Source organism: Doryrhamphus excisus, linkage group LG10 (genome assembly GCF_037039965.1).
Source record: "Doryrhamphus excisus strain RoL-2023G ecotype Guam linkage group LG10, RoL_Dexc_Guam_v1.1, whole genome shotgun sequence".
Taxonomy (NCBI): Eukaryota; Metazoa; Chordata; class Actinopteri; order Syngnathiformes; family Syngnathidae; genus Doryrhamphus; species Doryrhamphus excisus.
Window position 1 is genome coordinate 17,241,806 of NC_136366.1, and position 23,075 is coordinate 17,264,880.

At 39.3% G+C, this 23,075-nt stretch overlaps 1 protein-coding gene across 2 annotated transcripts in view; it reads right to left on the bottom strand.

Moving 5' to 3' along the window:
* Nucleotides 1-23,075, bottom strand: part of slc12a2 (solute carrier family 12 member 2) — a 46,539-nt gene that overhangs the window by 15,273 nt on the left and 8,191 nt on the right. For both annotated transcript variants that reach the window (XM_058059626.2, XM_058059617.2), the window contains exons 2-18: nucleotides 14,884-15,003; nucleotides 13,558-13,633; nucleotides 11,453-11,548; nucleotides 11,060-11,199; nucleotides 10,696-10,806; nucleotides 10,091-10,199; nucleotides 9,764-9,888; nucleotides 9,598-9,682; nucleotides 9,345-9,505; nucleotides 9,139-9,246; nucleotides 8,386-8,509; nucleotides 8,182-8,283; nucleotides 4,124-4,279; nucleotides 2,650-2,749; nucleotides 2,195-2,306; nucleotides 1,000-1,140; nucleotides 425-531 (exon numbers count right to left, since the gene is read on the bottom strand). In XM_058059626.2, the coding sequence (XP_057915609.2) occupies nucleotides 425-531; nucleotides 1,000-1,140; nucleotides 2,195-2,306; nucleotides 2,650-2,749; nucleotides 4,124-4,279; nucleotides 8,182-8,283; nucleotides 8,386-8,509; nucleotides 9,139-9,246; nucleotides 9,345-9,505; nucleotides 9,598-9,682; nucleotides 9,764-9,888; nucleotides 10,091-10,199; nucleotides 10,696-10,806; nucleotides 11,060-11,199; nucleotides 11,453-11,548; nucleotides 13,558-13,633; nucleotides 14,884-15,003 (1,973 nt within the window). The remainder of the gene's footprint in view (nucleotides 1-424; nucleotides 532-999; nucleotides 1,141-2,194; nucleotides 2,307-2,649; nucleotides 2,750-4,123; nucleotides 4,280-8,181; nucleotides 8,284-8,385; nucleotides 8,510-9,138; nucleotides 9,247-9,344; nucleotides 9,506-9,597; nucleotides 9,683-9,763; nucleotides 9,889-10,090; nucleotides 10,200-10,695; nucleotides 10,807-11,059; nucleotides 11,200-11,452; nucleotides 11,549-13,557; nucleotides 13,634-14,883; nucleotides 15,004-23,075) is intronic.

Sequence of the window (23,075 nt, forward strand, 5' to 3'; positions counted from 1 at the left end):
ACTTACTATATCCCACCCTCTTCCTGCTCAATCCATGAAAGCCACACCTAACGTAGCACACACGCAGGAAAAGGTGACGTGAGCTTCCCTGAGACTGCATGCATGCGTTTGTGTGCACACACATCCTTTTCAGGCTGAATGACCAATCTCATATCTCAACTCATAATTTGTACAGTCTGTTCTATGAAACCACAACATCTGCTCGCTGGTGTTGGTGTGCTCATATTTCCTGGGTGAAAAAAAAAGTGTCATTTGGAGGTCGGGAGGGCCTTTAAAGTGACAAAGCGTATAAAAAGAACAGCTCGGGGAGGGATTTTGGGGTTTACGACACAAGAATATAAAACAAGAATATCAAGTATTATTTTTAGATAGATGTTCCTTACAGCGGGAGCTTTAACATGTTGTCAACAAAAGCTCAACTTACTGGATTATACTCATATACGTCTCCACATTCATCATGTCACCGTCCCGCCAATCATTCTTGAAGCCCAGCACTAGTGTGTTCGGCTTCAGACGACCCAAACCTGTAGCCTTAAGAGGGAGAAATATCTGATTTAGAAAATGACATCCTGAGAGGACGATGCCAGCCATTGGAGTACTCACTGCAATATCATGCACGGCTAACAATTTGACAACTTCATTTATGAAGCATGCTAATAAAAGGTATCCCCTTGGATTTGATGCTTAATGTGAACCATTTTGTATATGTGCGGCTGCTATGACACAATGTAATTTACTGCAAAGGATCAATAAAGTATCTATTAGTCGAATTAAAGCAGTAAAACAACCCAAATACATCCAGAATAGAATATTCAAAACACTCTTTTGCATAAGACTAGAGAGGACAAGCAGTTGATGCGCAGGCGGTGATATCAGCATTGTATGCAAATCACAGTGTCTTCTGGCATATTGTTGTTTATGTTAAGTAATAACAGCATGCACAGAATCCTTGACAAATATTCTTGTGAAAGTTGTCATGTACATGTACATAGGCCCTACCTGGAGCAGGAACTGGCTCCCCTGCCTCATGTCCTCTGCAAACACTGGAGTATAGAAAGCCTTTGTTTCATTCTTCAGCAGCCAACGCTGGTACCGGGATTGTTCTGTTGCAAGATCTTTAAAGTTTGGTCGTCTATAACCCTGTGGAGTGGCAAACACATACAGTATGATAAAATGGTGATAATGTAATATTTGATTAACTATGATAACTCTATTTATACAGGGTCAGGCAAAATGATCTGACACATTTGTAGATTAAATAAAAGGCAAATAAAGAAACAAGAAAGTGTTTTTATTTTCGAAAAGTACATATAATGCCATTTTGCTTTGTTTCTTTATAATGCCATTGCTTTTCGTTTCTTTTTCAGTTGCTGCCATGAATTGGACTGGTGAACATGGTGCTTTCATTATGGAAACATTTATCAAAACAAACAAATCTGTAACTGCAACACAACGAGCATTCCGTTAGCGCTTCAATCTTGGTAGACATGATCCCGTACCAGTTCGAAACACCATCTTGTTATGGGTTACCAACATCAGAGCTACTGGATCTGCATTAAAACCAACATCAACCGGCTGACCTCGCACCGCAAGAACTGATTTAATTTTTAAAACATAATGAAACAGATGTACTTTTTTCTTTCTTTACTTTATTTGTATTTGCCTTTTATTTAACCTACAAATGTGTCAGATCATTTTGCCTGACCCTGTATAATATCAGCATATTTTTCAGATGCAATTTTAATCTTTATTATTCTAATTACAGATAAGTAAACTCAGCGGAATATTAATAAATTGTTATCCCTTCACTAGCAGCAGCTACTTATGTAGAAATAAGCGTTTTTGAACCGTTTGTTGCCTTTGCTTTGTGTCATGAAATCCACTATAGAAATGAGTGTTTCCTACACTTGACAAATTCATGACAAATTGAAAAATGTGCCTATTGCTGAAACCTTTTGAATGTGTTGCCTTGACTTCGGCTGAATTGCCTTTTGCATAATTTTATGACGAAGACGAAGGTTCCAATGTATATTGTGAAGACAGTTAGATGGTCACTATTGTTATTAATTAACAGGCAACTCATTGCATTGTGATCAAAATCATTAGTGAATATATTGTCAATTTGCATTATTGTATTGTATTGTATTGTTAGACGCTCTGTATGATATAAAGCCATTAAAAAACATTATCTCACCGTGCGAACATGGCCACAGACCATCAGACCCACATTCTTCGTGAAGCTGTGGACCAGGTCCAGTAGAGCTGGACGGGAGTTGGGGTAACCGGTCATCACCAGACACTGGGGTCTACACAGAATATTAAGTAAATGTGTCAGTTTTCCTGTGATGAACAAACTTTGAGTTCATGTTTCTGTGGTAGTGTCTTCGGGAGGGAAAAAAAGCTCTAAAGCAGATTAGCACATATCAAAGCAAATATGTTAAGCTCCTTGGGATTTTCACGAGAATGAGCTCAAAGGACATCATTTGATACCCGTTATCTTGCTTGCTTTGTTACCATCTGAACTTAAATGGCAAAATACAGCTACGAATGTTTTTACATTCCAGTGCTTCCTATTTTTAACCATTCTAATTGTAACTAGCCAAAACATAACATAATTCCACAGAACTTGTGCGTGGTCGTGTTCTATACCTGAAATTCTTAATGTGGTCTTCTACGCTGCTGAGGTGCAAAGTGTGGGTCAGAGCTTGGTGGTAGGTCAGCGCCTGGGTCGATGAGCCCCAGTTCACATCTGGACGGGAAGGTGCACGCAGAAACAGACATTGGAATTAGGAAGTGTGTTTATGGATCACCCTGCTGAGCCACAGGCCGCCTGGCCCATGTGGCGTTGCAGGCAGTAAGTGAGCTTTGTATGTATGTGTAGCTGCATGTCAAACTGAGTGTGCACACAGATGTGCTCCGAGTTGTGTTTGTGGAGACTCCAAAGACATAGCAGTCATGTATCACGTAAGCACTTAATTCAACATTCGCAATTCAACTGATAACCGATCTCTGCACATTCATCATTCAAAGCCCCACAAATTTATGGTCAAAACATTTTTTTACACCTAAAGTAGGCTGGTTTTGCTGCAGAAAACAGAAAAAACAGAAAAAAAAAGTCTGTAACATTTTTTTTTAAATACAGTGAAACCTCATTTAACATCCACCCCCGATTAGAGTGTTCACATAACATAAATAAATTCTGGTTAGCACATCGTAACGTACGTATGTGTTTTATCGTGTTATTAACACACTATGCGAGTTCAACTGTGTTTTTAATGTATTTTTTTAAATCACAAAAAATCATTAGCTTCTAACAAAGAACATATCATGCCAAGTTACATAATGGCAACCTGAACAGCAAAAGTACATAGCCAGTTTATGATGACCTTCAAAACATGTTTTTTAAAAATAGTTTTACATTCATAAAAACAATCCTTGATTGCATATAAATGATAAATGAAGGGGATAAATGAACTTACATTCATTGAGATTCTTGATGTGAGTATTCCCAAAGACATGATGTGGCAGCGAGACACAAAACGGAACCACCTTCTTGTTTTACCATGAGTTATTTCTTGCATTCATCTCAATTCAATAGTGTTCCTAAACAATCCTTACCAAAAAGCTGTTAATTGAAACTTCCTGTGGCTCCATTTTGTCTTACCGAGGTGAGAAATACCATTGGATTCAAGTAGTAACTCATGGCAAAACAGGAAGGTGGTGTCCGTATGGTATCTCGTTGCCACATCATGTCTTTGGAAACAGTCACAACAATCACGTCTTTAACCAAAGTAACAGTAACATTAAATATTCATTTATCCATTTCGTTCATCTGTTTTGTGTATTTATATGCATTAGGAAATGTTTACTGCATGCATCTCTCCCATTGAAATACATGCTCTGCAGCAACCAGGAAGTGAAAAAGGTATCTTGCCGTGTGTATAACGTGTGGTGTTTATGTTGTGGCATCATTTTTTTGACATTTTGCCTAAATATATATGGCTAAATTTGTGTCAAAGTGAAAGTTACACTTGTTGACAGTGTGTTTTCAATCATGACAGTGTGGGTGTACTTTACATATTTAAATCTAACAGACACAAACGGCTGAAGATTACATTCTTACCTGGCTTTTTGTAGTTGACATAAATATAGAGACCCAGGACAATGACGTTGGTGAAAAGAGCAGCCCACCAATTGATGACAAACATCACCACGCAGCACAGAATAGCTCCAGCCAGAGAAACCCACATGTTGTAATATTTGAAGCTAGGACGCCACCCTGGAAGATGAATGGTACAAGTTTAGAAACAAGATGTGAAAATTAAAATGACCTGTGTACAGCAGCCTCTTTTACACCGAGGTCCCACAGAATTGCTGCATCAGAGCCATTACAGAAGATCTGGAATTAATCTGTGCATGTTTACACAGAAACCAGCAGAAGTGGGAAATTGCTGTAGCTCTCACACAGCAGCACATCATCGCAAAATGTAATTCCGTATTTTCAGACTAAAAATCCAACATACAGTAAAGTCTCGTTATATTGATATTGTCGGGAGTCGGAAAAAATATCGATATAACCGGACTGTCGATATATCTGATCCTGCGCCGAACTGCATTAAAAGTGGGCAATAATGCACTCGGCATTGTTCTATAGTATAGAACAATGTCGAGCAGCTTAAATCAATCTTTGCTTAAGGATTTCAATACCAAAAAAGAACACGGCGAACGGCTGCTTCCAGTCAACTTTATTTTTCACACTTCCACCACCAGAGCGCAGCACACACACCGATTCCCGCACTTCCTGGTTCACAGGTCATGCTCAACCCGCCCCACATAGCTGGCCAAACACATGCCTGCAACAGAAGAACCAACAAACGCCAGCATGTACATATGAAAAACAGTGATTATTGCAAGCGATAAAAAGATATCTGAATACAACACAATTAAATACATGTATTTGTACGCTTGTGTCTTTGTTGGAATAGGTGTGTATGCTATGTCAGTTGGTTCTTCTGTTGCAGGCATGTGTTTGGCCAGCTATGTGGGGCGGGTTGAGCATGACCTGTGAACCAGGAAGTGCGGGAATCGGTGTGTGTGCTGTGGTCTGGTGGTGGAAGTGTGAAAAATAAAGTTGACTGGAAGCAGCCGTTCGCCGTGTTCTTTTTTGGTATTGAAATCCTTAAGCAAAGATTGATTTAAGCTGCTTTTGTATCGATATAAGCAGACCAAATTGGCTGGCAGGAGATGAAAAGGGCATCATAGTAACCGGATTATCATAATAACCGGGTATCATACTAACGGAACTAATTATATCATAAAAGACGAGAAATTTGCCGGGAAATGAAAATAGTATCGTAATAAGCAGTAATTCGTTATAACCGATATCAATATAACGAGACTTTACTGTATATAGATCGCACTGGCATATGAGTCTGGTATATGATGGCGCCATCATCCGAACAAGCGTTCATTTCTTACAAAAGACATACAGTAGTCTCTAAGGTAGAAGCATTTATGTGCCAAACTGTGTCACAAGCTCAAATCAAATTATTGTGGCCACTGGGTGTCACCAACCAATTAAAAGGCAGCATATGTACATTTTGATGTATGAATTGCGGCAAACTATAAAAGTGTGAAAATACGGTAATTAGATGCATGACAAAATCAACACGGTGGGAGAAGCGAATGTGAAGAAGTCACATCGTTCCACTGTTCTCGTACGTATGTGCCGTCCCTCCTCTGTTAAGGCTCTGATACTATCCCAAAAGGGTTTTAAAGAATAATTGCTCGGTCGACTTCTTCCCCCATTCCGTGCCTGTTACGCCACACAGCGACACAGAAAAAGGCTGGAAAATTCAGGCTTTTATGGATAGTTAAAAAAGGGGGTGGGGGGCTGCTGGCATGTCCACATATAAACCTTGGCAAAATATATACTTCTGTTAAAATGAGGAAAAGAATTAGATGTTGAAGTTGAGTAGGTTCGTCAACATGGGTGGACAACATGAGAAACTGTTTTTGAATGAATTGTGGTCATGGTCTGAAAGGAAATAAATGGATAAAGGGCAAGTTGAAAATGAGCTTGGGTTAAATAATGAGATATCAGTCTGTTACACAGGACACCAGAAAGCTATACCAGCTATTAGGAAACACAGTATTTATTGACTGGTTGTGGAGGAAACACAAGAGCTAAGCTAATTGGTTTTTAGTGATGGGACATAGTTGCTCTGCCTTGTTATATACTGAGAGTCTAAAACCAAAAGACATAAAGGGTACATTGACTGTGCCATTGAGCTCAATCAGAAGCAGGTATATTTCCCTGAGTGAGATTGGCTGTAAAGAGGCGACATTTCTTTCTTTTTTTTTTTATTGTAGTTGAATAAGTGGTAAAATCTAGTCTCGCCGTTCACCTCAAATTGAGCCATGTACCATTTGTGTCCATATTCAGTAATTACATGATCTTGAGGTGAGAGAATCTGTACCTGGAGCACAGCTAGAGCGCTGGGATTAAAGGGGAAGAGAGCACAGAATTTAATATGGAAAAAACCCAAAACATTGCAGTTTAATCAAAGCATTTCTTTGAAAATCAGTAATAAAACTCTATTCCAAAATTTTCATAGCTATTTTTCTGTAAACAAGAACATACCTATTAAAAAATGAGAGTGAGAGAGAGAGAGAGAGAGAGAAAGTACTGAGGAATCTGAAGGAGCAGACCTGTCAACTTTCAAGATGTTTTATGAGCACTCCCCATGACAACAACAAAAAACAAAGAATGAGGGACGGGGGAGGGGTGTATGTGTTTTTAGGTGGGTGGGAAAGGGGAGCGTGGATATTTTTGTACACAGTCATCCCTCACTAAATCGCAGTTCCACCATTATCGCATTTTTTCGAAAAATAAGTAATAAATACCCATTGTTTTGTGGCCATCTATGGACTATTAAATATGGAAAAACATTCAGGCCACTAGGTGTCAGTAATGTTACATGACATTAAATTAGATTACGTTACTCCCCTCTTGCTTTTGCATATTGTAGCTCTACTTAAAACCTAATTATATTCAAAAAGTCCAAAAATGCATGCATCCGTCCATTTTCTACAGCTTATCCTCATGAGGGTTGCAGGGATGCTGGAGCCTATCCCAGCTGTCTTCGGGCGAGAGGCGGGGTACACCCTGGACTGGTCGCCAGCCAATCATAGGGCACATATAGACAAACCACCATTCACACTCACATTCATACCTATGGACAATTTGGAGTCGCCAATTTCTTTTTTGTTTGTTTTTTTACACACAATAAATTTTAGATTTTGCAGAATCTGCACCAATTCCAGCTGTATTTCCTTGGATTTGTGCTTCCTGCCAAAACAGTCTGTTTTAATTTATTCCACCCACGGCCTGCCTCTGGGCATGCCCACGGCACTGTGATTGGTCACATGCCACAAAGTACTTCCTAGCTATGAACCATATAAGGAAGTCCGCCTTCAGTGACATCACAAAAGAACAGTTTTACCACGCCTTTTGAAACTGAGCGTTTTGTGCCATCCCAAACTTCTTTTAGGGCCCACTTCCAAATGCGCAAACCTCATTATCTGAAACCTTGGCATCGTTTAATATGAGACTACAACACTCAACATTTTGTGGGCTGTGCCATACTATGTAGGATCTCGCTCACAAGTCAGATTTCAATCATTCATCTGTGATGAGTATGGCGAAGACAAGCCCGTGCTCTCATGTGTATGATGATGTCACCCCGATGCACTTATGCCTTTCTTCATTAATTATGTATAAAACATACGTCATGAGCTGTCATTAATTCTGATTTAAGGTTAATTATTCATGATAGGATAACTTGACGCAACATCCACATGGGATAATATGTTGTCCAGCAAAATTTATGATTGATGAGCATTAATCATACACATAACAGGTTTATAAATGTGAACAATGTTGATCAGCAATAATTTGCAGACTCTCCTAGACACCTATGAGCTCCACGTCCTGTGTGCCCACCGACTCGCTTGTTTCCAACTTTATGTAATTACAATTATTATGTAGTTATTGTTATTATACAGTTAGAGAGAATTCCATTTTCTCATATGAAAAGTAATTTTCTAGATTCTGTCACTCTTGTAACACTTGTGACATCAGCCTCCATTAAATATTTGACTCATCAGTCCAGAACGTACCTGGCGAGTTGGCCAATGAAGCATGGAACACAGAGAAGTTGATCAAGGCATAGGACGCCAAAAAAAAGTTAGAGATGATGGGAGCAATGACGTTCAGTTGAGCTGTAAAAACAAAATATTGGTCACAATCTTAAATACCGCAATAATGGCAAGATAATAATCTCGCACTCGTCAGTATGTAAATAAGCAGTGTGGTCTACCTACCAATGAGGATGAAGGCAAGAGCAATCACAAAGGTCAGGATGTAGCCTCTGAGAGGTTCATTGTTCTTGCCATAACCTTTGGCAAACATGCTCAAGCTGGGGTAGATGTTGTCTTTGCATAAAGCCTAAAAACATAAAAAATGATTAATATGCAAAATCATATTGCTGTCTGTGATTATTGTCATTCACCCAGATCACTACAGTTTAAGGGTATTGATTGCCTATTGTTGTCTTGGAAGAGGTCCCCAGCTCATTTGAGCAGGCTTCATCAGCTCATGGACGAAGATTAGACAGTTATTTGGGTGGAATCCAAGCAGCCAAAGAGCTACAGCCTACATTTCGACATCCAAAATCGCATTGAGCCTACATGGTTGAATAATTCGAACACTTCAAACACACTGCAAACATTCAAACATTTTTCAAAGAATGAGGCTTTATCGTATTTTGCATACTAGTGGCCAAAATCACAGAAAACACACCCACACAAGTACATGTCACCAATTAACCTAGCATGCATGGTTTTGGAATGTGGGAGGAAACCGGAGTATTCAAACCCAGCTCTTTCTGATCTCCTGACTATGTGGTCAACATGCTCACCACTTGGATTTCCATTATTTCCAATGGAAAAAGTTGCTTTAGTTTTCATGCAATTAAGACCCCTTGGAACAGATTATAACAAAAACAGAGGTTGAACTGTATATTTTGTTTGTTGCTAGTGGAAAAAAATATATGTATATTTTAGGTGTTGTCTTACCTGAAACACTTTCGGTGCACTGACTAAAGAAGCCAAAGCTGAGGAAAGCGTGGCGGAGAATATTCCAGCAGTAATTATTGGTCCAAAACCCGAAACCATGCTCATAACCTGACGACACAATCAAAACAGTTTATTTTTTTGCGACAAATAGCCATGTTATTTTGAGACTGTTAATATCTTAGCAGAGATTAAAAAAGTGGAAATACCTGGAAATCATTATGGAGCCCATAGCGACAGCCATCTTTGTCACTCTTGCAGGAAGAGAAGTCATAGCCAAATTTGCAAGACGCATCAGTACAATTCATCATGAACTGAGAACTGACTGTGTCACTCATATTCCCGCTGGCATCTCTCACAATACATGAGCCTGGAGTACAGTTCAAGCACATAAGAACGCTTAAGTACTGTGATAATCATATTTTAGCCTTCTCTTTGGAGGTTCTAGAGAAAGCTCTGTACCTGTAGAGACAGCAACTCCCAGATAAACTATTCCAGTGATCAATATGGCAAGGAGTGTTCCTTTGGGAATGGCAAGCTGTGGGTCCTGCAACAAACATCAATGATTGACGCTGTTTAGAGTTATTACTTCAAATAATTTTATATGTTATAGATTGCTGTGACTTACAGCAAGGTCTCCAGAAATGTTCGCCCCAGCCAGAATACCAGTGGCTGCAGGGAAGAAGATTGCAAAGACAGAAAAGAAGGTTTCCTTCCTAAAGTCAGGACCCATGTTTTCCCACATGATAGAACCTGACGGAACACAAACAAGGAAATTAAAATACAAATCATTAACAATTCACTGATGACACAAAAGTATTTGGCTTTATCTGGCACAGACTGATCTGAAACCAAAGCAAACTGCAACTGGACATGTTAGGACCAGGAGGTCCCTGTTCATACTGGTAGATGTATCGTTGTCGTTGTAGAAGAGTGAGAGTAAGATAGGTCATACCATCATAGCCAAAGAAGCCCATAGATTCCTTGGACTTAAGAGGAATAAAGGTTCCAATGAAGAAGTTGATGATTGCTGTGATGAGTACAATGAGCAAGAAGATCTGGGCCTGAAGGGAGACATTTTGCAATTGATTATTTTTCAATACCAGCTTGTTGATACAAACAAGTCCAGACTCATACTGGTGGATGGTGGGTCTGTATTCATTTAGTGCTTTTAATTTGATGTTTTAGTTTTACACAATACATACTGTAATAAATAACCAAGATCACTGCAATGTATGTACTGTAAGTTTCACTGATGTGTTTAAAAAAAAAAAAATGCTAGCGAGGCTAATACTATTCAGAGCCATTCCCGTCTTCAGCCATGCTAAGCAAAGCTGAGCATGCATGACTAATGTTTAATAGATGGACTGTCAACCAGATGTTAGCCTAGCGATACCCGGCGCATGTCTCTACTGATTTAATTTAATGTGTTATTTCTCAGTTCCAGTGAACACAAATGCTGAAAATTCAGTTGTGGCTAGGGCAGCCTCGCCACTTTTGTTCTATACAATACACGCTGCCCTTGCATGTACTTTAGATACTGTTAGATGGGATTCATACCTTTGCTTCCCATTCCATTCCTGCGACAGATATGCCCAGGAGAAGGATTACTGTGATGGTGCCAATAATTCGAATATCATTGATCTCATCCGTCATGAGGGCATCGGCACCCTGAAAGACACAACACAAAGAGTGAAAATAACAAAACTAAACATGCCTGCTGCCTGTCTATGTACATACAAGACTGTATACACACTTGATTAGTTTGCAACTGGTTATTTCTTCACATACAAATGGACTATTTTTCTTCCTTAATGTTATATGAGGTGTTACAGTACCAACCGTGCCATTGAATTGAACCACAATGAATGTACGGTTTCGTCCGGTTACTTATCGCATCAGTGGTGATTATCGGTCAACTTACAGCAAGAAGTTCCACAACAGTTTCGGCAAAGCCCACCACATACATGGCCACTGCCACCGCATTGGCGAAGGCAAAGATTAGACCAATAGAGCCACCAAATTCTGGCCCCAAACTTCTTGAGATCAAGTAGTAAGCTCCACCTGGAAAGGTAAACACACAGGCACATCACACTATGTCATAGTGACAGTTTAAGGACCAAAGTCAGTTCCAAAAAAGACACAAAATGAGTGTTGAAGGACTTGGCTTAGGGACTGACCAGATGTGTGTGCTTTTGGGGGGACGGGGGGATGCTCATTACAGCAGCATTACTATACTACATAATGGTGCCCGAAAAGAATGGATGACATCTAATATAATAAAACATACACGGCAACATGTCATTTAAAAACATACCTCCTCGAACAAATCCGTTGGTTGCAATGGCAGAGGTGGAGAGACCAGTGATTGTTGTCACAACAGTGGCCATGGCGACAATTAAACAGGATAAAGCTGCAGAAGACAACAAATTAGCTTTAGAATGCCTTGATCAAAATTACCCGTAAACCCGTTAAGTACCTAGTAACGATTCCACTACATTATTTTTAGGTTTTATGCCAATGTCTTTAATGTTTGGAACGTTTTGTCTTTACCCCAAAGATCCATCCAACATTTTCATGATAAAATAAATAAGGAAACTCTGCCACAACCATAAATTGTCGTTTTGGCAGCCTTAATAATAGATGACTTACTACAGTTAGGCCTGGGATGATAATTAAATCAATTAATCGCACAACAAATGAAACTTAAAACCAACCAAATTTTCCCAACATTATTTCTATATATTATCATTTAATAAGGGATTAATTTGGTCACAAATGTTGACAATAAAATTGCTTATCAGCAATAATTTGTGGGGCAATATATCATCCAGCAAAATTAACTACCCTCACAGGCCTAACTATACTCCATTATTACCTTATTATGGACTTTGTACTCCAACTAATTATACCAGCATGGGGTTGTTCCATGCTGGTATAATGTCAAGCTATTTACAGACTGGTATTAAGCAGACAACAAGTGTACAATTGCTGATTGTAAGGGCGTCTGAAATGAAGTTTGATCACTCACTAATGGAAAAATATACGGTATAGGAACATATATAGGAACATGCATACATTTGAGCACAACTCTTACCATGCTGCACACGATACCTAGTAGTAGAACAGTGAAACTACAAATAGGGCTGGCACATCATCTTGCTATGTGCTTCACGAATTGACCGAGAGATTTACATCCCCACTAGGTATGCTCCAATTGATCCGCCACTGATCAAAATCGAACAATTTCCATGAAAAAGCATGTGATTGGCATGTCAACAGTGGACACTCACCCGTGTGTGTGTGTGTGTGGCAGTCGGAGGTGTAAGACCTGCTCTCGCATGCAAGCTTTGATCAGTTGACAGCCCTAGTTTATGTATTTGTGATGCCCATGTAAGCAGTCTCTGCCAGTGACTCGCTGATTTGCAGTAGAGTATTTGTGAGGTTTGCCAACACAGCGCTCCATCAGAATTACTGTCACATTTATTTTAATCGCCACAAGTTAAACGGTCTAATAAATGTTTATCAAATACCTCTGCCCAGCTTTTTATTTTTGTTAGTTGTCCTCCTCCAGTTACAGATATTCGTGTCTGAAGGTCATGACACATTTTTTGGCACCAACTTTGATGCCAAAGCATTTCTTTTTTTATTTCTGAGACCTCTGATCCAACAAATTAACTGCAGCCATTACCTTCTCCCAAGAAGATTTTTTTTTTATTTATGTTGGTCACAACTGCATTAAGTGCTTATGGTTTGTTTGTATTTCTCGACTTCAATTTTGGTGTCTGAGAAATTCTTCCATTCAAACATTCTTTCAGGGATTGCTGCTACCATGCATGGTCAATTAGAGGCTTTTCTTAATGCAAATGAACCTATAGAGCCATAAGCATATTACTTAGAACAGGCTGGAATTATCAACACACATTACTTCCTGGTGTGTCTACAACTGGTGCCCGGACTTTGATAAATACTCTACGCATTGTTTTGTACTTAGACTTACGTTTCAGTTGTATGAAAGAAGGGCTCAGATTTTTCACTGGATGGATAATGTTTATGTGTTGACAATGTATGTTTGTTGATATTGTGTCTCTCTGTCTGTAAAAAATACCATAAAAATAAACTTATAAAATCAACAGGGGATTGAATTATTATCACCTATACTATTGGGAACCTTTATTATTTATCTGCGCAAACCACTGTATGAGTTGCCGGCACAAGCATATAAAGTCCATGAAATCCCATCAATAAAATGAGTGGAAAGAACGTGCAACATCTTAGTTAAGTTTACTCATGGCATCCCTGACATCTGCCCCCCCACAACCCCCCCAGGGGGCTCGCCCCACTATTTGAGAAGCACTGACCTAAATGATGTTAAAAATAGTCAACTGTACAGCAAGCAGCTTATATCCGATATTTGCTTACCGATTCCAGCCTGCCCCACAATCCAGGACATTCGGATAAAGAGCATTACACCCCATATGTTCAACATACAGCGGACCTGCAAAGAAGAGGAAGAAGAAACATGGAAGCATGCTTTGGATTAAAATGAGAAGAAACAAACACTGCAGCAACGGAGTATTTGCTGGTGGAAACACCAGAGTAGGCTGTAGGGAGCATGGAACAAAGCAATCAAACATCAGGTCGTTAAACATCTATAATTTCAATATGATCAGCTGTATATTATGATTTTAATCGAATTTGATTCATCGGATTTTACTCTCGAATATCAGCAAGAAAATGTACAAAACAAACCCAACTTCAACAGGACAACACTGCAGTAGTCAGCCACCAAATGATGCCATTGCACATCCCAACGCAACGTACATCTTTAATCCCTTCTCTTGGAGATGCTGTCTCATGGTTATTGGGCTACAGTCAGCTTCATGAAGGGTTTTGGGTCCAGGAATGGCTTATGTCTTTGCAGACACACAGGCGGGCTTAGAGAGAGGTGAAATATTTGGACTACTGCTTGACTTTTTGGGTCTGAGTATTGTTTGCAAACAAATGAAATCACTGTTTCTGTGTCTAATCTCATAGTCTTGCTTGTGCAGATCAACAATCTTGTCACGTTCAAAGCCAGAAAGCTTTTTTCCCCAGGGATGCACAATTTTTTTTTAAAGCCGATACCAATAACTTTCTTCTTCTCAACACAATTGCCAATAACTTTACATCTATTATTTTTGTAATTTAGATTTAACTGTAGTTTGGCACACTTGGAGCTAAGACCAACTCAAACAAAGTGACAAAAGATTTGACAAAGTGTGCCTGCAGATTTGTCCTTACCAAATATCATGACATCACTACTTAATAATAGCTAGGAAGTACAAACTGTTGCTCCAAGGGCTTCACTCGCTAATGGTAAAGAGCTGGTAATAATCAAATCACAGATGGCCTTAGCCCTCAGGTCATCTCTGGCATCCTTTTTGTATTATTCAAATGCCATGGAGATAGGAACAAGCCCCGGGCATTTCAGGTGGCAGATAAGGTTTGATGTGCTGAAGCTCAATTATTTTTTTTCCCCCTCATCGTGGAATGTTTGCAGAGCATTTGGCAATTTTTTTTCTTCTGAAAGAGAATCACATTAATGGAAGGCATAATCTTTTTGGATGAAAATGTAACATAAGCAAATGCAGTGAAATGCAATTATCAGCAATTAACCAGTCAGAATGTACTAAAAAACTACTACCAAAACCTTTTCACTTAGTTCTAGAATAGCTACTGTATAAAAAAAAACAGAAGGCCACCAACCAGCACTCCTTTAATCCATCCAAACTTGACAACTCCTTTAGATTCCAATGCTTCTTTTGCTGCAGCTTCCTCAGCTGGGGTCAGCTCATCACCATTGGCAAACCCATCCTCAAAAGGTTCCTGAAAAGCATAAAAGTATGTTAAACATTGACGATATGGAGAAACAAAAGTGTTCCTATAGCGAAGCAGTCCTTTATCCAGATCTACACCATAGCCCCGTTCTTCAGGACCATATCATCTGGTGTGATGACGATTGTCTACAACTAAACCCAACCAAACAGGTGATTGCAACATATAGCAGTAAGCAGTTTGGGGGGGGGGTCGGTCAGTGGAGGTGGTTGAGGAGTGGTTGGAGGGGGTCAGTGGAGTTGGTTGAGGAGCATTGGTATCTGGGCACAAAATTTGATGGCCTTCTGAGGATTTCCTCCAATACAGAGGAGATCCTCGAGAAATGTCATCAGACAGTACCTGTGGAGGAAGCGGGGTTCTTTTGGATAGACGGGCTAGCTGACCTTCTATGACGCCTTTATTGAGAATATACTAACTTTAATAGTTTTATTCAATACATATTCAGGACCAGACAGTTATTCAGCATCACAAGAGTTTGCACCAAAATCATCCTGTTAGAGCTCTTTCTTTATATTGCAACCAGCAAATAAACCGCATTACTTACATTACCTTACAGGACCCCTCACACACACACACACTACACTCTGTGTTTAAGTGGCTTCCATCATGTCGTAGACTAAGATGCCCACGCTGTAAAACACACAGGAGGAGGTCAACCTTTGTCTCCACAGCAACTCAGCTTTTGAACTTGGACCCAGGCCTGGCCATATTTTGCACAACCTCCATTTAACTTGTTTTTTGTCTTTAATATTTGTATGTGTTATATATTTGTATTTATCTGTGCGCGCATATGTGTGTGTATATATTATATATTATGTTGCATAATTTGTGTCCAGTGTTGTCTGTTGTCCCACTTGTGTTTGTCTTGCTTTTTATTCTGTATGCCGCTCTTTGTGTCTTCCAAAAATTGCCCCACGAGGATAAATAAAGTGTTTGAATTGAATTAAGCTGTGGTTGCTATGATACGAAAGTATAAGCAAACTACACAGACAAAACAGTTTACAGTCCATCGTATGCCCCGATGTTCATATTACTGTTTATGACTAACATTATTGCCAAAACTATGCCTCAGTTATCATACAGACAGACTTGGTGACTCTGCCTCTGAAGCATGGATAGTGGTTCTTATGGAGTTGAGACACTTCAAACAGTCTCTCGCCTGATTCCTTTGTGTGTGTGTTTGTGTGTGTGTGTTTCTAATTAAATGAAGTTGACTTGATAAGACAAGTGTGTGGCCTGCCTGGAAAAGTAAAAAAAATACAATACAAAGTCCAAATTAAAATAACAATAATAATGGATTACATTTTATATAGTAGTGCTTTTCAAGGCACCCAAAGCATTTCTCAATGAAGTGAACTTTAAATTATAATTATTTATTCTAAATTATTTAAATTATTTGTACAAATTACTGTTTACGCTGTACATTGTTCATATCTGATGTCATCTATTTATTCTCCACACTATTATTTATTATTATACGGGAACCAGGCAACGACATTTCGTTGGCAATTTCACTGCTGTGTTATTGTGCAATGACAATAAAGAAAGTCTATCTGTCTGTCTATCTATCTAAACTCATTATTCATTCCAGTTAGCCACACACTGGTGGTGGTATCTATATCTGAAAACGAAACGTGGTTGCCAATTTGCGCCTGCAGCCTCTCTGACCACCAAACCAAACAGCAGTGTAGGTTAAGTGCCTTGCCCAGGGACACAACAATAGTGAATGGGTCAAGGGAGTGAGAATCAAACCGCCAACTCTCCGAATTCTGGACCTGGTAATGGTTTAATTACATTTGAACATGCATCAGGTTACAATCGAATGCATCGCATAAATCAACATGCTCAACCTCCTGAGCCACTGCCACCCCAAATACAAATACTTCTGCTTTTTCTTAGAATTTTTGAGTTAAAATGTTAACATGAGTTAAATACTTTGAATCTAGCCTGTGGGGGTTAAAAACAATAAATGCCAAAGTTACTAGATTTCTTTAATACAAGTAGGGGAAAAGGACACACACACACACACACTGTAGCATATCTATGTCAAAAACCCAATAAGCGCCCCGTTTCTGTCAGTGAAGCTGGAAGCATTTCCCTCAGAACTGCACACCACGTGATGGAAAAACAGACGTCACCACTGCCATTCAGCTTTCCTGAGAAGAGGATTGTGTTTGGTTGTGTAAGAGTAAGGGGGCACTGAATTAAAAACCACATGCTGCACAACAACAACTTATTCCTTGTTGAGCTTTCCTCATAATTTGTGTTGACCCAAATAGGGCACTGCGTAACTCGATAGTATCTCAGTCTACCAAACAGGTTTTCCACCCAGCAAATACAAGACCACCACTCCTGGCTGGCATATGTTACCAATAGTGGTTTCGGAGAACCGACTGTACAAAAAATATCTCTACTCGTCACAATTACGAGTTCAATGGAATGAGATTTGTCTTTCGGCCCGAAATGGCTGACTTACAGTACATGACAGACAGCACCTTCAAGTCAAGATATGGATTTAGTAACTAGAAGGAGCAAACTGGACAAACAAAAAAACAGACCCTGAAAACCCTAGCAGACAAAACTAAGCTTTTTTTTTTTAAACTTTCTTTCAAATGGGCTAATAGTGCTAATGAATACTCAGCTCACTATTACAGACAGAAGGCAAAAAGATCCCCACTATCTCATGTAATGCCGTCTCTACATTGTATGGGGAAAGCCACCCCCCTACCCACCCTGTTCATTGTACCTTTACAGCACTCAAAGTCTCTGAGGGGCCTGTTGATTGAAACTAAATAACCCGTACCAACACTGCCATTTTTGTTTTGGAGAAGTCCTGAATTACAGTGTCTCTGTCAAGGTTGTAAGAGGATATCAGAGATGAATCTCACGTCGGTAAAATCTGGAAGGATCTTGCTTCTATTCATTTATTGGACTATATTGTTAACAGGAGGTTGTGTCTGACTTAATAGTCACATGGTAGCAATGCATGCTTTGTCAGTGCGCCCTTTTAAACTAGTGTTTAAGAGTGTTTACAAAAAGGGTCACTGAAGAATCCCTAATTCAGTCAATGTTCGCAAATTGAGCGGATACATGTGGAAGCAAACCTGTATAAATAAAAGGATGTCAGCCAGTTTTCCATGACGCAAACAGGAACTTGACTTAAAGGGAATCCCAACTGTTCACAGGCTCGCCTTATGTGTTAGAAGAGGAGTTCTCAATTGGTTTGGCTGCAGGACCCACCATCTACGCACCAAATTAATTGCTTCTTTGGGACTGCTTTAGTGTTTATTAAATTCCAGGTTGCGATCAGCTGTGAGCATACTCGGTCAAACATGGCTGACATGACTGTGATAACAGCTCGCCAGAGTTTACCTTTTCTTTCTGCACCGTCGCTGTTAATGCGAAAGTTACTAGAAAAGTAAACACAATGACTGAAGATGGTGCGAAATGCGGAGCTGAGGGCAGCAAAATAGTCCATACGCAGCTGGCATTTAACATTATCCGTTTATGTGTTTTACACTAGTCAAATTTGAGAGCAGCAAATTAGTGAACAAATTGCTGTTATTGTTTTTGTGTCCAAGGGTGTCCGTTAAAAGCCTTTAACAAACCTCCCTACATAGATGTTTTTGTGGCATGATTGGGATTGCCCTCCAAATCTCCTGTAAAACTATCTTGTCTATAAAACATGTTTTGTGTTAAAATTGTGTGTCTGGAACAGATTAATAGCATTTACATTATTTTCTATGGGAAAACTTGCCTTGGTTAGAGCACATTTTAGTTTGAGTTGGACCTTCTGAAACAGATTCTCTACTGTTTTTTTCAACCCGAACAATTTTCAACCCCAATGATGCAAGTGCGCAATAGAAGAGATCATGTTTAGTGCAGTTTTAAGCCGTGAAAACAGCTACATGGTGGCAGAAACATTTTATAAGAGCTCAGCATGCATCTCTTCCATGTAAAAGAGGACTCTTCAGCAACCAGGAGTGCACAGGAGGTTAAGCATGGGGGGGAGGGGATTATAACGCATGCACACATACAGTTTAGTTCCAAATATGGAAATTGCAAATAGTTCTTAGTGCTAGATTTGCAAATAAATTTGTATTTTCATGTAAAACAACTATTTTTTGTGTGTGACTGTGTGCTACAGTCATGTTTTGAATTGAAAAACGGCCTCAAGGTGGCAGAAAAGCATTATATAAGAGCTCTACATGCATCTCTCTCATAGAAATACATGCTCACAGGAAGTGAGAAGGCATCTGGCCGTGTTACGCATTTAAAGGAAATGTTACTGCATGCACATGTGTGCACACACGCACAAACACATTTCAGTGGCTAATGTGAAAATTGTAAATAGTTCATGCTGTTATGTTTGTAAATAGTTTTTTTTTCTTGTAAACCATCCTTTTTTGGTGGTATTTATGCTGTGTCATTGTTGTTTAGACAATTTGACTAAATATCAAAAATAAAATATCAACATATGAAGAGCTTGCAACCAAAAGGCGCTAAATCCAATTTTCACCAAGTTGCATGTTTTTCATGAGTTTAAAAGACCTCTGTCATGTGTATCCAAATCACATATTTTGGTCTTGAAATCATTTTAAAAAATATGAAAAAAAGTGATATGAAATTTATGCTTCCAACCAAAAGGCGCTATTTCCATTTCAGATTTCAACCAAAAGGAGCTAAATCCCTTTCTTTATTCTTTATTCTGATTGGCCCAAGTTTCCCATCTATTGATAATCTGACCAATCAGAGAGAAGAATACAATTGGCACTGCACATACAGAAAGCCAGTATCAGTGTGCATCCTGTTTTGTTTGTGTACATTAAGTACACGTATGATACTTACAGTATGTTTGTGTTGTGTTTTTACAGTATTCTGTAACATGGAAGTTTTTTTTTTACGCCATAAAAGGCATGTCTCTAGCTTGACACCTCCAACTTTCATGAGAAACATTATTTTACTTGTACTAAAAAACATACAATGTAAAGAGTTTGTAATGAGATGATTTTTGTCACTGTCATCTTCATGGTGCAGTCAAATATGAGCACTGCTTTTAATAACATTTTCATTAATTTAATTAATAATTATTATTTTGTATTGTATGTTGAGAATGGCTTCTGTGTTGTAATTATTTTATTAGCATAGCACATTAAAGCACCTTACATTCTTTTACAACAATGCCATTGAAGAAGTTAAAGGTGACTTCAAATTTATTTCAACCAAAAGGCGTTAAATCCATCATTTCAGCCAAAAGGCGCTAAATCCCCCCAAAAAATAATAAAAAAATATATATAAAATACATGGTGTGTGCAGGATTTTTTAGCATGCATTTTTATGACCTATATTGATAGCCCTTTCATTTTCAATATAGACTTGATGACCAAATAGATTGATATGTGCGTAATTAAAAATCATTGATTTTCTCAAAATGGATTTAGCGCCTTTTGGTTGCAAGCTCTTCATATCAAAATCAAAAAACCTTTTTTGGTTGAGAACTGATATTTTGCCGAAACTTACCTATGTTCTACTGCTGATTACTAAAGAACAAAAAAAGGTAGAAACAAACTTTTGTTCTGAGAGGCACACAATATTCTGTGTGCCTTCAAAAATCAATCAAATAATGGCCAGTCCCGAGAGGGACAGCTTTTGAAAAATGGCACCACTGTATATAAAACATTATATGACGTACTATATCATGCAAGAAAAAAACGTTTCTGGCCCTCCATGACTTTAAAAGGATGTTTCACTGACCTCCACGTTGTTAAAAGGATATTCTGTTTGTTGTTCTTTCAGTATCACACTTCTTAGCTTTGATAGCAGCCATAACATAGTATGTTGTGCCACTCTGTGGTGCTGAAAGGGAGGGGGTGGTGTCATGTGAGCTGAGTGAAAATATTGAATGTGGGATGTGAAGTGCGAGCAGTTGGAAGCTCGCAGTCAATCTTTCATGCCGGGCTGTAAGAGTACGTGCTGCAGGCCACAGGAAATGATTTTCAAGGTCAGGGTTATGTCTCCGATAGACGACAAAATTCCACAATTCTCAAAGGTGGGGGTGCAAGTTTCCTCAATAATGTGTTTCTTTAATCAATAACTCTTGGAATGTATGCCTGAGTCAGTTTGGACGTTCAGATTGTTTTGCTGGATTTTGGAAGCTGAAATTTTGCAGTGTCGTGTGTGTGTGTTACAACAGCTGTAAGGCAAGCAGGCTTTGCTGATGCTGTGACAAAAGGTCTCCCCCACGAGCAAAAAGCCAAACTAAAATCCCCACTTCCTGTTTGTGTGCGACCTTTGATGCAGCAAACAAAGAAAAGGGGGAGCACTGGGGGGAAAAGGGAGGTGGAGATTTACTCATATAAAATACTCAAACAAAGGTTATATTGTCCTGGCTAACCTCGCAACATCTCCAGTGACAAAGCAGGGAACATGGCAACGGCCGTCCCTCACTATAAGCAAGGAACATGTGTGTAGTTTGAGTAGAGCGGAAACCTCTTGCTCGTCTTCCCTTCCTTGCTTATATATTTTTCATAGACTAAAAATAATCCAAAAGTCAAATCCCACATTTAGGTGCGTAATAAAGATGTCATTTAAATGTGTGAAGCATTCATACATATAAAAATAGGTTAATAATGCAATTGGTCCTCTCACAAGTTAGTAACGACAGCTGCCATCTTGTAAAAAAAATAAATCAGACCTAGTCAAAATAAGACTGGGGATAATCTCCAAAGTTGGCTGCACTAATAAAGCAGAATACTGTACAAGTGAAGGGACAAGCAAACAGGTCAAAGCACAAATGCTCAGTGTGCGTGCAGCCAGCGGGGGACCAGGAGAGGGTGGAGGGGTGGATGGAATCATGCACAAGTCCAGCATGATACAATGATCTTGTGTGAGTGTGCCCCAAGACAGGGGTACCCATCACGTCAATCAGAATTGAGGTGATGTGGGTGGCACATGCAGTCAACCCACATCCTAAACATCACTTTGAGGCCGTCATATGCCATCAGTCAGCTGACCTTAAGCTCCCCTCCTGATTCGCCGTTGCGCCTCTGCGGCAAAGTAAATGGTGAACAGCCGTCTCCAGTGACACACAGAAATGCAACTTTCGTGTTTATTATCAGCAGTCACCCAGATGCCTGCTAATAACTTCACATTAGTGACCAATTTTCACTGGTACACTGGTGCTTGTAAACATGTCGCTCAGCCAAATGTGACGAGTATAAATACAACGGCTCGGTGATCAAAGGTTCACACTACTCCAAACATCTACTGTAGATAATCATCTGAAGCAGTTCACAATCAATATTTAATAACTAGGGCTGTCAAAATAGTATTTTAACAGTGGTAACAAAATTTCTTGAATTATGTCCATTTTCTTGGTGTAACATACGCATCATGGCAAGTCAGACCTGTTTCTTATGACGACAGGTGGAGCCACAGATTCCATTGCTCTTTTAGAACTTTATTATGACCTGATCAGCAGCAGTGCAACTCCAACATTGTATATGTATCTCCAACTCACAAATACGTCGCTAGTCAGCTCGTCCTGGGAATGAAGCGTCCGCAATCGCTGTCACTCCAAGCATCATCTTTATTATGCATGTATAAACAGAAATACAAATAAAAACAATAAGTGGATATATTTTTTCATTAATGCAAAATGCATGAGCATTTAAACTAAAATCCAAGTCAAATTTTACTACTTCATGTGATCATTTATGAATGAATTACAGTAAAGTCTCGTTATATCAATATTCTCGGGAGTCGGAAAAAATACCGATATAACCGGACTAGCCATATATCCGATCCTGCGCCGAACTGCATTAAAAGTAGGCGGATCTTTGATATGGTATGTAATTTTCTCCTGGAGTTCATGGATTGCGTATCTAGCATGCTTTTGTACTACAATACCTTTTGTACTACAGTAAATAAAAATAAACTTACGCTGTAGTGATTACCGGTTACCGGAACATAATTCACCCCGGAACTATCGATAGGGAAGGTGTTGCCACCCGGAGGGGTAGGCGCGAGGGACGGGTGTTTTCCGCTGTGTGCTGCACTCTGGT